This window comes from Sorex araneus, chromosome X (assembly GCF_027595985.1).
Source record: "Sorex araneus isolate mSorAra2 chromosome X, mSorAra2.pri, whole genome shotgun sequence".
Classification (NCBI taxonomy): domain Eukaryota; kingdom Metazoa; phylum Chordata; class Mammalia; order Eulipotyphla; family Soricidae; genus Sorex; species Sorex araneus.
In genome coordinates this window covers 94,031,241-94,046,401 of record NC_073313.1, presented here as the reverse complement: position 1 = coordinate 94,046,401, position 15,161 = coordinate 94,031,241, and the positions used below count along the sequence as shown (strand labels likewise).

The 15,161-nt window shown below is 40.8% G+C and overlaps 1 protein-coding gene across 6 annotated transcripts in view; it reads left to right on the top strand.

The window, feature by feature from the left end:
- The window catches only part of XIAP (X-linked inhibitor of apoptosis), a 48,951-nt gene that overhangs the window by 14,969 nt on the left and 18,821 nt on the right, over positions 1-15,161 (top strand). For 3 of the 6 annotated variants that reach the window (XM_055121812.1, XM_055121810.1, XM_055121811.1), the window contains 3 exons: positions 8,632-9,541; positions 10,783-10,882; positions 14,437-14,515. In XM_055121812.1, the coding sequence (XP_054977787.1) occupies positions 8,665-9,541; positions 10,783-10,882; positions 14,437-14,515 (1,056 nt within the window). In that variant the 5' untranslated portion in view covers positions 8,632-8,664. Of the gene's footprint in view, positions 1-77; positions 177-8,631; positions 9,542-10,782; positions 10,883-14,436; positions 14,516-15,161 lie in introns of all 6 variants that reach the window. The other 3 variants (XM_055121814.1, XM_055121815.1, XM_055121813.1) reach the window with 2 other exon arrangements.

The window sequence follows — 15,161 nt, the reverse complement described above, 5'->3', positions numbered from 1 at the left end:
ATAACATTTGAAACTTGCATTGTTACTGTTCTTATGCCTGTTTCCAAGTTACTGACTTGTAAGTTTGTAACTTTCAGAAAGAAGCACATGCGTGGGCCCTTGCAGGTGTGGGACTGAGCTTTCAGTGGCCAACAGCCACCTCCCCAGGCCAGTCCACGGCAGCAGCAGATCGACAGGTGAGGAACTGAGGAACAGGAACCGGGCCCTAGGCTGGTATACAGTTTACTTCTCTCTCCTCTCCAGCGTAGTTCGATCTCTCCCTCATGGCGCAGTCGTAAGTTTTGGTAGTAGTCCCAGTCACCAGAGTTCCATCATCCTAGTCTCCTCATGGACCTCAAAGTCCTCTTCTTCATTATATCTTCTTCCTTGTCTCAACGTAGTCTCGTAGTCCTCTACTTCCAGTCATTGTCATCATCTGGTTCTCCTTCTAGTTCCACAGTCTCAGTTCTCCTCAGGTCTTCAACATCTAGTCTTCAGCATCTCGTCCCAACTTTCTCGTCCCCCAACGTCTAGTCTTCATTTTGTCTCACCCTGACTTTCTCATCCCCAACATCCAGTCTTTAAGGTCTTCAGCATCTCTTTCCCGTCTACCCTTAGATCATAGTTATGTAGAAATCATAAAGGGTGCGGATACAAAGGTGGGGTTGAACATTATCATAACAACATACATAAAGCCTCCCCTTCAGGAGATTAACTCAAGGACAAAACCTCATCTGAGGATCCAGCACTCCAGATTACTAGGAGATCGCAGAAGGGCAGGATTCCATCCATGGTGTATTGTTTTCTCCTTTCCTCAACTAATAGTCCATTTAAGCAATCATAGTAATTTTACTTCTTACAATATTTCTAGTCATTTTGTATGAACACAGTAAGAGATATATTAAGTTTAAAGTTTGGCTCTTCCTGGGGACATCTCGCTATATATTCCAGACGATAGTCCTCAGACCAGGTTAGTCTTTCCTAACCCCAGCAGGGTCCTTATTCAATTACTTCTTTTTGGGTCATGACAGAGTTTGTCCATGACCATGCTCATAACTTATAGTTAAGTATTATGGTGCTTGGCCTGGCCCATTTTGATGCCAGGGTAGCTCACAGCTTGACCTGGGTCCATCTAGTCCCTTGTCGGGACCCTGCTCTTAGAGTGCTAGGAACTAGAGTGCTAGGAACTAAGGACAACTGAAGCTTATGGATGTCCAGGAGTAAATACTATTTTGGAGTCAGTTAACTTCCATGATACATGGCATAGCATCAACTGTCTTCCTGTGTCTATACAAAAATGACATTGCTAAATAAAGCATACAAATAACATAAAGGAAAGAAAAAAACAATATAAGATTATTAGTGCTTGATGGAATTGGGTGTGCCCCAGGGGCACTGTTGTAGGAGTAGCTCAATAAACCTTAAGCTCCCTGTGGGAGGAGCAAGGACAACCCAATGTTATCTAACATTGACTCAAGTTTTAAGAGCTCTTAAACTAATCAGATTTGCAAGTCCTGTGACAGTCTCACTAAAAAACAATCAGGCAATTCATTCTTGATATGATTGTTCTGTCTTCTCAGAGTTTTGATCTAAACCATGTGTTTCAAATTCTCTGTTTGTGCCATTTACTAGGATTGCTAAGCTCATTTAATTAGAAGGAATAAGAGCATTCTGTCCAGACTCAAAACTGAGTCCTATTTGTGTCAAGCATTCTAGGCGTTCAGTCATAGGAACAGCTGTGGGGATCGTCTATGGCATGCTATTATCTTCAGTAATGGTGTCATCTACTTTACTGTCTTCTTTTGGCTCAGTGATTCGTTCTTTATGTGCATAGCCTAAACTATTCTTCCTGCACCGGGGGAGCTACCAGAAGCCCTGCTGCTGCTAACATTATTTTCCTGGTTAAGTTTTGTCAGCATTATGATGAAGTTTCAACTTGTTTATTATAAATCAAGATTTTTTTTTGAAACTTATTTAGAAAGATACAAGAGGAGAGAGAAAGGAAGAAAAGAGAGAAAGTCTGTATTCAAGAGCGAACACAGACTTCTCAGAAGTGGAAATAGGCAAGCAAAGGAACAAAGACAAACAAGCGAGATACGTGTTCAAGGGAGAGATTGCAGCTATTTTTAATTATTTCTGTTACTGTGTAAATTCTCTCTTAAAACTCCTATACCATTAACTTCTAAAATTTCATTACTTGGGGGCTGGAAAGATAGTACAATGTGTAGGGTGTTCGCCTTGTGGGCAGGTGACCCAGGCTTGATCCTTGGTATTACGTATGCTCCCCCAAGCACCTCAGGAGGAATTCTTGAGCACAGAGCCAGGAGTAACTCCTGAGAATTGCCAGGTGTGGCCCTGGCAACAAAACAAAAAAGTAAAATAAAATTTTGTCACTTAACAGTCGGTAGTCCTGTGTTATGAGCCAGACCTCCTTGTACAAGTTCCTACAAACGTTTACAAGTTTGGGGCTGGAGAGATAGCTCAACTGGCAGAGCACAAGGCATGTGGAGGTCCCAGTTTGATCCTGAGCACAGAGGAGCAGTCCCACTTGTTGGACCACAACAAGTGTGGTCCCCAAACAAAAACACCTTGTAAGCACTGAGTTGGCCTTTGAAACTTCCTGTAATATAATTATCATTTCTATTCACAGAGTATGTCTACCTGGAGTTCTGCATAGCATACTAAAATAGCAAGATTAGGTATCTCACCAATACATTGCAGAATCTTCAAGGTCCCCAAAATGTCCAAAATTTTGCCTTTGCAAATGTAAACCAGTGAAAGTCGATGTCACAACAGTTTTAGGAGGTCCCAGTGGCCTTGGTCATGCTGAGTGCAGGGGTTCCCCCTCTAGTGCACCATGTGTATGTGTGAGCACCCCTGGATATGGACTGAGGCGCACCTGGAACTCACTAAATACACCTGCAGAGGCAGCTTAGTTTTCAAAGCTGAGCTCCAGAGGGTGACTGGGGATGGCCGGGCCGTACAGCACATGGAGATTTAACGCCCTCCCTCCTCTGTGTGTCAGGGAAGGGCTCTACTCTGGGTGCTGCAGGGCTGCAGTGGAGGACTGTGAGCGCACAACTAGCTTGTCTACCTCCTCGCTTCTAGTATTGTGTATCAGATGTCAGGCAGAGTGTGTTCTCTGTATTTCCCCCTCTCCTCCAGCTCCCCAGCCCTCCACCATCACCAGGTCAGCCAGCATACTTTTCTCCTTGACACTTGCCCATGGTTCTTTTTACCCAAATGATTTGGCATCACATACACACACATCGTATGTATGTATATTTTTGTTTTTCTTTTAATTTTTTCTTTGTTTTGGGACATGTTCACAGCTCTCATTTCAGAAGGGATTACTCCTCGTGGGGGTTGGGGGGCTGTCTGTGGTGCTTATAATGGAAACCAAGTTGGCCACTTGCAAGGCAAGAACCCTACCCACTGTATTATCACTCCAGCACTTAATTTTATTTTTTGTGTTTGGAGAACCACAGCTGGAAGTGCTCAGGGGTCACTACTGGCAGTGCTCAAGGGACCATATGGTTCTGGGATTGAACTGTGATTGGCCACATGCAAGGCAAACACCTTAGTCCTTGCACGAGCTTTTCAGCCTGTTTTATTCTCACCACCTTAACACCTTAAAATATTCTATTGTCTTTATGCTTGTGCAGATGTGGTACTGCTCACTTATTCTTTTTGTGCCAGTGTTGGTTTCCATAGTGCCATTTTTCTAACCTTTTTATTCCCCTCATGATTCACTGCCCAGCACCTTCATGTCGGGGCTTTCTTTGGCATCTTTCACTCTGTACATTCTTACCTTTCTCCTTACCCAGAGCAAAGCTTGAATGTACTTTCACAAAGAAACCTTAGATTATCTCACATACTTCATTGCTCTCATATCTTTTCATGTACAGAGCTGTTTTACTGCACTTCTTCAATATTCATATCCCATTTTCTTCTGTAGTCACAATTCCTGTGTTTCATATATACTTATTTTATAAATATCTTCCCCACCTTCATTAGCTTAAATCCTCTTTAGAAATCTCTCTCATCTTTATTTTAGTGCCTTTCTCTAATACCAAGGACTCTATATTTTGCCAGTCATCTTTCTCCCATTCATTCTCTTTAAAATTATTTTTATTGAGGTATTGTATTTTATACTGATTGAAGTCATTGTCCCTTTGTTCTTTTTTTTTTTTTTTGCTTTTTTGGTCACACCCGGCGGTGCTCAGGAATTACTTCTGGCGGTGCTCGGGGGACCATATGGGATGCTGGGAATTGAACGCGGCTAGGCCGTGTACAAGGCACATGCCCTACCCTCTGTGCTATCGTTCCCTTCCCTGACCCTTTGTTCTTAACCTCATCCAAAAGCCTATGCCCTGATATGTATATGTAGTGTTCAGTTGAGTGCTTCTTGAATAAATATGATGCAATCTAAATTATTAGCATGGAAATAGTCCCTGCAAAGATGAGATCTCAACTTAAAAGGCTCAAGTAGAAATTCTCTGTTAGTGTTGATTGATGGAGTTTTACTTACTATTATCTGAAGTGGGGTGACCACTTGTACCACACAAAATATCCTCTAGTGTGAAATGAGATGAGATTGTTCATTGATTTTGTACTTCTGTTTTGATTGAGCTGAGAAATTAAATGTATTACCTCAGAGAAGGTAATTTTTGTGGTTTAGATTATATTGAACGTTAATTCTTTGCAATAATTAGAAATGTTCAGTCCTGGGGCTGGAGAGTAGTAGAGCTGATAGGGTGCTTGCCTTGCACATGGCCAACCTGGGTTCAATCCCTCACTCCCCATGTGATTCCTTGATCCCCAGCAAGAGTAATTCCTGAGTGCAAAACCAGGAGTAACCCCTGAGCATCGAACTAACAATCTACAAGGCAGTCCAATTCATTTTGTAAGCTTTTGTGGTTTTTTTTTTTTTGAGACACCATACTCAGCTGTGCTCAGGGTTTAACCCCTAAGCATCGTCATTGTTGCCCAGAAACAATAACCATAATAAAATTGTATTTTAAATATTTTCATGTTGTGGTTCCTTTACCATGTCTATCACTTTACCTCCTCTGAAATGAGAATTCAGACTTCAGGCCAGAGAGGCAGTATAGAGGTTAATGCTTGTGCCTTGCATGTGGCCAACCCAGATTGGATTCCTGGCACCAGATTTGATTATGATCCCCTGAGCATAGCACTGTAGCACTGTCATCCGTTGTTCATTGATTTGCTCGAGCAGGCACCAGTAACGTCTCCATTGTCAGACTTGTTACTGTTTTGGACAGATCGAATATGCCACGGGTAGCTTGCCAGGCTCTGCCGTGTGGGCGGGATACTCTCAGTAGCTTGCCAGGCTCTCCGAGAGGGACAGAGGAATCGAACCCAGGTCAGCCACATGCAAGGCAAACGCCCTACCCACTGTGCTATAGCGCTAGTCCCACCCTGAACGCGCCTGATCTCTTCTGATCTTGGATCCCCTGAGCATAAAACTAAAAAATAAAAACAACAAAAATGGTTTGAATCTTGTTCTTTAGTGCTGTCCCACTAACAAATTCTTCTTAATACAGTTGTCACGTTTAGAACATCATTTTTATCATCCTGATTTTTCTCGTTGGATATCGATGTCCCTTCTAAAATGTGTTCTCGACTAAAAATTCAATATGTAGCTCCATTGGTTGTGGATATTACACATCAGGCAGGACATTAATACAGATTGATGTTTTATCAGCTGTGTAGTGTTGGCTCATAATGAAATTTTTATTAACTAAACTAACATTCTAATTTGGATTTTCTTTTTCTTTGGGGGGTGCCTCCCATGTAATACTCAGGGGGCCAAAGGACCACCTCTGGAGATTCTTGGCCAACTGGGCCACTAGTTCAGTGCTAGGGCTCAAGGATGCAGTGCTACTCAGGCCCTTTGGTGCCAGGCATCACTGAAGCCACCACAGTAGTGTTCATGAATACTAGGGCTACACCCAGAGGTATTTGGGAGGTCTGTAGCGCTACATTCAGCAGCGCTCAGGGGGTCTGAACTCTCAAAGACCAAGCCAGGGTCACATGGACCCCCTAAACCATGTGCTGTCTCCCCAGTCTTTCATATGACTTCCTTACAACCAAGCTTCTGCCTACATTTACTTGTGAGACAAATTTTTTAAAAGTCAGAATATAAGCTCATACATATAATCCCACCAAATTTTACCTCAATATCCTAAAAACCTTGGTTTTTCTGAATCCTAATAATTTTTGATTGTTTGGGGGGGCCACACCTGATGATGCTCCGGGGTTTATTCCTGGCTCTGCACTCAGGAATTGTAGTGCCTGGGGATTATATAGAATGCTACTGATCAGCTGCATCTAAGGCGAGTGTCTAGTACTGTCTCGACAGTCATGAATCTTAATTTTTATTTATTTTGAAATTGATGTGCCGTTATTAATAAAGTTATTGATAGATCGGTCTTAGACATACTGTGTTACACAACCAATCCCACCACCACCTGTGTCAGTTTACCTCCACCAGAGTTCTCATGCTCCTCCACCCCCACTTGCCACCGTGTCAGGCATGTTTCAAAGTTCAGTAGTTGTTCTTTTGGTCTCTTGATTACAGTGTTGTTGAGTCTGTGCTTTGGATAGATAGCAATACTGCTCTCCCACGCCACGGGCATACCCAGGTCCCATGACCCCTGCTCCCCCATTACTTTCCTTTATCAGCTTATTTTAATTCAACAAAGGGCCACAAAGCTAGTGGCGTGTTTTCACTCACTTAAGAAAAATTAATTAGAAGTTGTGAAAATGATCTTCTAAAAACTAGTATAGAGCAGATATAACTCTGCTTTTGAGGTATTGAATTAGTACTATTTTGAATTGACAAGGCCGGGAGAAACTGAAATTAACTGCTAGACATAAGACAGAATGTTCCAAGGATTGTGTCACTATAATGCCAAAAGAGCTTCTAAGTCATTTTACATCAATTAAATAAGTAGTAATATTCTGATATTTTGCATTTGTCAAGCATATACTCAGCTCATTATTAGGCACTGTACAGAATTCCATCCTAGTGTCATTTTCCCCCCTTACTGTCAGAATTACACAGTTTAGAGGATAATCTGCCACTCATTTACTTTCAGTACTTTACCTAGATTAAATATTACATAGCTATTACTTGGTGTCGCTAATGAGACTTCAAAAGTACTATAATTTGAATAGATTGTTCTTTGGCTATGGGAAATTGACAACAAAAATAACTGCAATTAAGTTTTACATATATTTAATATTTCCCTCAACCACCCTCTAGAGGGCAGTAGTATGTACATCTAAAATGATCCAATTCTAACAAAAAGGGACTTGTTTATGTCTGAAAATCATAAACATCTGATGTTATTAACATGTTGGAACCAATATTATGAGTAAAAGTTACCTTTTACTAAGCAAAAACAGACCAGGACCAGAAATACAGCAGGGAAAAAAAGAAAAATATTAAAAATTCATGAATAGAGTATTGGCTTTTGTTTGGGGGCCAAACCCAGCGGTGCTTAAGTTCTGTTTCTGGCTCTGCACTCAGGGATCACTCCTAAGAGGGCTCGGAAGACCAATTGTGGAGCCAGGATAAAAACTTAAGTCAGCCGCATACAAGGCAAGCACTCTACCTCCTATACTATCGCTGAGCTCCAAAACACTCTTTTTTATTGCAAAACTTGGACTTTGATATCCTGTATATGCAATAGTTCTATTATAAGTTATTCATATTTTACCGTTTTTCCTAATAACTTTACATGGCAGGGTGGGCAGATAATTCAAGGATTAAAGCACGTGCCTCGCATCTTGCTCACTGTGTTTTATCCCACGTACATAAAATCCTGAGCCTCATGGGGTTTAGCCTTGGAGGCTTCTGAGTGTCACCTGATGTGGCCTAGAGACAACAAGCACGGCCTGGGTGGCCTGAGTAGTCTCCAGCACTGCAGGTCTTAGCAGAAGCACTTCCTAAGCCCTTGTGTTGAATTCAGACTAGTTGGCCAGGAATAGCCAGGAGGGGCTCACAGCTACTATTTGTGACATGAAAATTAATATTTCTGGATGAGGTAGCTCAACTGGCCAGGCTCCATGCTTTGCACGCAGGAGGCCTGGATTCATTACCTGATACCACATAGTTCCCTGGACACCTTCAGGAATGACCCTTAATCCTGGAGCAGTTAGCACTGAGCACTGCTGAGTGTGACTAAGCAGTCATCGCCAAAGGAAAATCAGTCTTTCTGTTTTGTTTTATTGTGGGGGAGGGAACACACCCGGCAATGCTCAGGACTTATTCCTGTCTTTCCTGGCTCTGCACTCAGGGATCACTCCTGGCGGGCTTGAGGGACCATACGGGGTCCTAGGATTAAACCCTGGGTCAGCTGTGTGCAAGGCAAGCGACCTACCTGCCATACTATTAGATTATTAGTCTCCAGGCCTGGATAATTATTATTTCTGTTTCATGTGATTAAATATTCTAAAAGGGAAAACAAAAAGTCATGACAATGTAGAACTCTAATACTTAGATTTTTTTAGGTATTATGTAAGTTTTATATCGTCTGTGGGTAACTTGCTGGTTCCTAGTATCAAAAATATATTGCTTATGTTTTACAGTTTGAATTTCCTAATGTAATGTTCTCTTTTTAGTAAAGGTGGACAAGTTCTATTATTCAAGAGAAGATGACTTTGAACAGTTTTGAAGGACCTAAAACTTGTGTGCCTGCAGACATCAATAAGGATGAAGAATTTATAGAAGAGTTTAATAGATTAAAAACTTTTGCTAATTTTCCAAGTAGTAGTCCTGTTTCAGCATCAACATTAGCACGAGCTGGTTTTCTCTATACTGGTGAGGGAGACTGTGTGCGGTGCTTTAGCTGTCATACAGCAGTAGATAGATGGCAGTATGGAGACTCGGCAGTTGGAAGGCACCGGAAAGTATCCCCAAGTTGCAGATTTATTAATGGCTTTTATTTTGAAAATAATGCTGCACAACCTACAAATTCTGGTGTCCAAAGTGGTCAGTACAAAGCTGAAAACTGTATGGGAAACAGAAATCATCTATCCTCAGACAGGCCGTCTGAGACACATGCAGAATACCTTCTGAGAACTGGGCAAGTTGTCGATCTCTCAGATGCCATGTACCCAAGGAATCCTGCCATGCGTAGTGAAGAAGCTAGATTAAAGTCATTTCAGAACTGGCCAGAATATGTCCACTTAACTCCAAGAGAGTTAGCTAGTGCTGGACTCTACTACACAGGTATTGGTGATCAAGTGCAGTGCTTTTGCTGTGGTGGAAAACTGAAAAATTGGGAACCTTGTGATCGTGCATGGTCAGAACACAAGCGGCATTTCCCTAATTGCTTCTTTGTTTTGGGCCGGAATGTTAACAGTCGAAATGAATCTGATGTTGCAAGTTCTGATAGGAATTTCTCAAATTCAACGAATTCTCCAAGAAGTCCAGCTATGGCAGACTATGAAGCACGAATCATTACTTTTGGGACGTGGATGTACTCTGTTAACAAGGAGCAACTTGCAAGAGCTGGATTTTATGCTTTAGGTAAACTTCATTATAAAAATAGGCTAATTATGGCAAGAGTGGTAGTACAGTGGGTAGGATGCTTGCCTTTTGCAGAGCAGACCCGGGATCAATCCCTCACACACACATGGTCCCTTGAGTCCTACGAGGAATGATCCCTGAACACAGATCCAGGAGTAAACCCTGACCACTGCCAGGTGTGGCCCAAAAATTACAAAGCAAAAACAAGCTAACTTTCCAACAGCTTTTAAAAAGTTTCACTCTTAAATTAACTTTCCACAGTGCTTAAAAAGTAAATAGATACCTTTAGCCTCCTGTACTAGTAGATATTTAGATAAAAACCAGCATGATTGCACCATTATTATTCTATGGACTTTTATGTTTAATCTCTACTGTAACCACTGAATTCATGTGAAAAAGACTACCATAGTTTGAGTAATGAGCATCTTAATGTAATTGACTTTTGAAGACAGGTGGCATGCAAATGATGAAAGATATCCCTGAAGAATAGCTTTGATAGTAATATTAATTTAAGCTACTATGTGCCTTCTCTACACCTCATAACAACCATGTGCACTTAATATCAGAGAGTTTGGCAGATATTAAAATTGATAACAGACCAATTTTAATTGGTGTGCAACTTTTGCACACAGACCATATATTTGAAATTTGCCCTGTATTATATCTCGTTTGAAATGCGTGCTTTTCAAATGAACTACAGTAGAAAGGGATAGTCGTGTGATGGTTTCTAGGGTTAGTCAGAAAAACTTGCCATTATGTATCTGATCCATTAGATGGAGTAGTTCTAAACTACAAAAATATAAAATATTGGTTATTTCAATATGTGGTTATCACACAGAAGTCATGAAGGTTGGTTGGTTTAATGTTGTGTAGTTATAACCTTAGAGACTTAGCTTATAATTTTAGCATGCTGAACTTTATTGTTAAAGCTTCACAATATGAAAAAGATCAAGTGTGATGATGGCCCTAAATAACAAGTTTAAAAAGGAAAAGGACAGTTGTCATTTTTCCACATGAAAATTATGATAATTTTGTCTTTTGTAAAATACCTCAAATTCATTTCATGATTTTATTATGTATTTTCTACCAAAATGATCAAGTGTATTATTTTTATGAGAAATTTAATGTTTTCTTATAAAGTCATTTTCATGTCATTTGGGATTATCTTTGATTTTATGATGGGTATTAGCTTCCAATTGAACAAATACTTTGTGTTTTTCCTTGTGTATATATTTTCTTAGGTGAAGGTGATAAAGTACAGTGTTTTCACTGTGGAGGAGGGCTAACTGAGTGGAAGCCTAGTGAAGACCCTTGGGAACAACATGCAAAGTGGTATCCAGGGTAAGGTATTTAATTTTAATCAGGAAAAGGCAAGTTGGACAGTTTGCAGTGAAAAGACCTGAATAACTTTTCACTTCAACTATTTTTGCTTTTACCATGGCTGGAAGTTCGCACCAGGTCTATAAAAATGGGGTCACCTACTTTATAGGGGAAAAAACATCTAAGCCATCTCTGGTGACCAAAACATTCATTGTTTATCACATCTGTAACATTCACATTATTCCATTTCTTTTTTCTTTTTTTGCTTTTGAGACCACACTGAGTGGTGCTGGATCTATACTCAGAAGTCACTCCTGGTATTGCTAGAGGACCTTGTATGGTGCTGAGAATCAAACCAGGGTAGGCTGCATGCAAGACAGGCCCCTTAATTCCTACACTATCTCTCAAACTCCCAGATTATTCCATTTATTTGAAACTGTTTTTGTTGGTATCAGGGATAGAACCGAGGGCCTCCCTCACATATGCAAGGTAAATGATCTACATACACATGAGCTATATTCTTAGCCCAGATCATTCCATTTTTGAATGCCAAAGTAGGAACCCATACTTTTGTTAGAAGTACATTCTTTCAGGGTTGGAGAGATAGTACAGCAGTTCGGGTGCTTGCATTGTGTGCAGCTGACCGTGGTTCTATTCCCAGCATCCCATATGGTCCTCTGAGCCCTGCCAGGAGTAATTCCTGGGTGCAGAACCAAGGAGTAACCCCTAAGCACCACCAGGTATGGCCCAAAACCAAAAAAAAAAGAAGAAAGGTTCTTTCATAATGGACACAAGAGAAACGATGTTGCCTAGGAATTTCTTATAAGAATTCATTGTACCCTTTGCCAAATAGCACTGTATATTATTATTTAGAAGACACACAGTTGTTCATGTTTTCCAGTTCCTGAAATCAGGACACATCTGGCAGAGGGTCATAATTGGTATTGTTGATAGAAAATATTCAAGCTTCTTATAATCAATGGTATCTTTGGGTGATGACAGTATTCTAAATATGTCTTTGTCAACATCCTTAAAATAAAGTATACAGGGTTCAGAGAGATGGCACAGGGGTAAGATCTTTACTTTGCATTCAGCTGACCCTGATTTGATACCTGGCACCACATACAGCTTCCCTGTGCACTTCTAAGAGTAATCCCTGAGCACAGCTGGGTGTGTACAACCTTCCAAAAAGATAGAATATACGTAATATTGATTTCGTCTGCATGTTATATAATGTAATATATGCAAGTGGTATTGATGTTTGGGTTACAAAATAATATAGCTTAAAATAATGTAAGTCATTGGAAAACAAAATGTAACTTTAAATGACCTTTAAAAGACTTGTTTAAGGGGCTGGAGCGATAGCACAGTGGGTAGGGAGTTTGCCTTACACGGGGCTGACCCGGGTTCGATTCCCAGCATCGCATATGGTCCCCTGAGCACCGCCAGGGGTAATTCCTGAGTGCAGAGCCAGGAGTGATTTCTGTGCATCTCCAGGTGTGACCGAGAAAGAAAAAATAATAAGAATAAAAAACTTGTTTAAATACCTAAGTATTCCTCCAAAATGTACAGTTTGTGGGGCCAGAGAGATAGTTCAGCAGGGAAGACACTTGCCTTGCATGCAGCCAACCCAGGTGCGATATCTTGGCACCCCTTATGATTCCTGGAGCCTGCCAGGCATCAGTCCTGAGCATAGCCAAGTATGGCCCAAAAACAAAAAAATATTCATCACAGAATCTCAGTCAATAAAATATTTTTTTTTTTGCTTTTTGGGTCACACCTGACAATGCACAGGGGTTACTCCTGGCTCTGCACTCAGGAATTACCCCTGGTGGTGCTCAGGGGACCATATGGGATGCTGGGAATCAAACCTGGGTCGGCTGCGTGCAAGGCAAACGCCCTACCCACTGTGCTATTACTCCAGCCCCGTCAATAAAATATTTTTTAATGAAATGTACAATTTGGGGCCTGGAGAGTTAATACAGTGAATAAGGCCCTTGGCTTGCATGCAGCCAACTCAGGTTTGATTTTGCCACCATATATAGCCCTCTGTGCACAGCCAGATGTGGCCCCTAAACAAAATATAATAATAAATGTTCAACTTATTAATCATTTAAAACTTGGGAAAGTTACTATTTTAAATGGCTTTAAATGTCAAGGTGATAATATAATATAAGAAGTTGAAGATTCTCAGGGCTGGAGCAGTAGTACATCAGGGCTCTTGTCTTGCACATGGCTGATCTGGGTTCGATCAGCAGAATGCCATATGGTCCCCTGACCCTTCCAGTAGTTATCCCTGAGTGCAGAGCCAGGTGTAAGGCCTGAGCACTGCCTAGTGTGGCTCAAAAACAAAAATTTGAAAATTCTCATTGATTTTTTTTTTGGCTTTTAGGGTTACACCCAGAGGTGCTCAGGGGTTATTCCTGCCTCTGCTCTCAGGAATTACTCCTGGCATTCCTTGGGAGACCATATGTCATGCTGGGGATTGAGCTCAGATCAACTGCCTGCAAGGCAAACTCCCTACCCGCTCTGTACTGTCATCACTCCAATCCCTCATTGATGTTTTTATTCTAATACTAGCATAAGTAGAATCATGAAGGAAACTTAATCTTTTGGGAAACATTTGGAATATACCTGCCAGTGCTCACTGGCTATTTCTGGCTCTGCATTCAGGACTGAGCCCTGGCAATACTCCAGGGACTAAATATGGTTCTGGGGAATTTGAAATAGGGTTGCGGCTGCTGAAGCCACATGCAATTACCTTACTTCTTTAAGCACCTTATGTCCTTTACTCTCTTTCAGGCCAAGGATTCCTAATATTTTTTAACTTTGGTTATAACAATTGGATAGGGAATTGGGTGGCATTTTAGTATATAAACCTTAGAAATAGCAAAAAGTTAATGGAATTAGGCAATGAAGATTGTATCTTTTTTTCTCTGTATGCAGACTATTTTATTTAGGAGACTAGAAAGAGGGACTGGAGAGATAAAACAGAGGCACCTACAGGTTTGATTCTTGACGTCCCATATGGTGCATCAAGTACTGCAAGGAGTAATTTCTGAGTATCTAGAGAGAGGGTAGGGGGAGGAAGAGGAGGAAAGTCAGGAAAACTCCCAGATTGTGAGAGAGGTTTTTTGGTTTTGTTTTGGGTTTTTTTGAAAGTAGAAAAGTTTATTAGAAAGTAGAAGAAAAAAGAAAAGGAGCTCCCCAAGTGGGGAGGAACTTAGTATAGGACTAAATTGAGCAGTTTTCATAAGCAGGATTTCTTGAAGATTTTATCTCTTTTTTAAAAAAATTTTATTGAATAACTGTGAGATAGTTACAAGCTTTCATGTCTGGGTTACAATCTCACAATGATCAAACACTCATACCTCCACCAGTGCACATTCCCCACCACCAATATCCCCGGTGTAACCCCCACTTTCCCACCCTCCCCCTGCCTCCATGGCAGACAATATTCCCCATACTCTCTACTTTGGGGCATTATGGCTTGCAACACAGACACTGAGAGGGAAGATTACATCTTTAACTTTGATATATTTTATCAGCTAATAAACTTAACGTTTTGTCTTTAGGTGTAAATATCTGTTGGAGGAGAAGGGACAGGAGTATATAAACAATATTCATTTAACCCATTCTCTTGGGGAGTCTCTGGTAAGTCTTGTATTGTCGACATGCATTTTCAAATGTTATTTTTTCATAGTATAGTATGTTGTTTTTTAGATTGGTGTGTGTGTATGTGAGTGAGTGTGGTTTGTGAGCTTGTGTCCACAGTATTATTTATTTTGGGCATACTTGGTGGTAACTGGGGGGATACTACCTCCTTGGTGCTTAGTGGTCACTCCCAGCATGTTTGGGTGGGCCATCCCGTAACAAGGATTACAACCAAGGGCTCCTATATGCAAAGTATATGCTCCAGTCCTTTTAACTGTCTGCTGGTGCCATCGTATTTGAAATTTATAATGTGTATTGAGCTGTAAAGGGTGAAGACCTGTTATCAACCTGAAGCAAATTTGTGAAAGGGGAAACAGAACTGACATGAGCATCACTGTGGACCAAATTTGTCTTGAAGAGCTAAACTTCGTAATCTCTTGCCTTCTGCAATGATACTTTTTATAATTATTTTTGTATTGTTACAGTAGTTTTAGACTTTTCACAGGTAATAGTATAAATCTTACTCTGCCTAAGTGATTCGTGTGAACTGGGTTGATCAAGGCATAGTTTTCAGGTGGATAGAGAATGGGAGCCCAGCATTACTGTCATAGCAATGAACTACTGTTTCTATCAAGTAATTTAATAT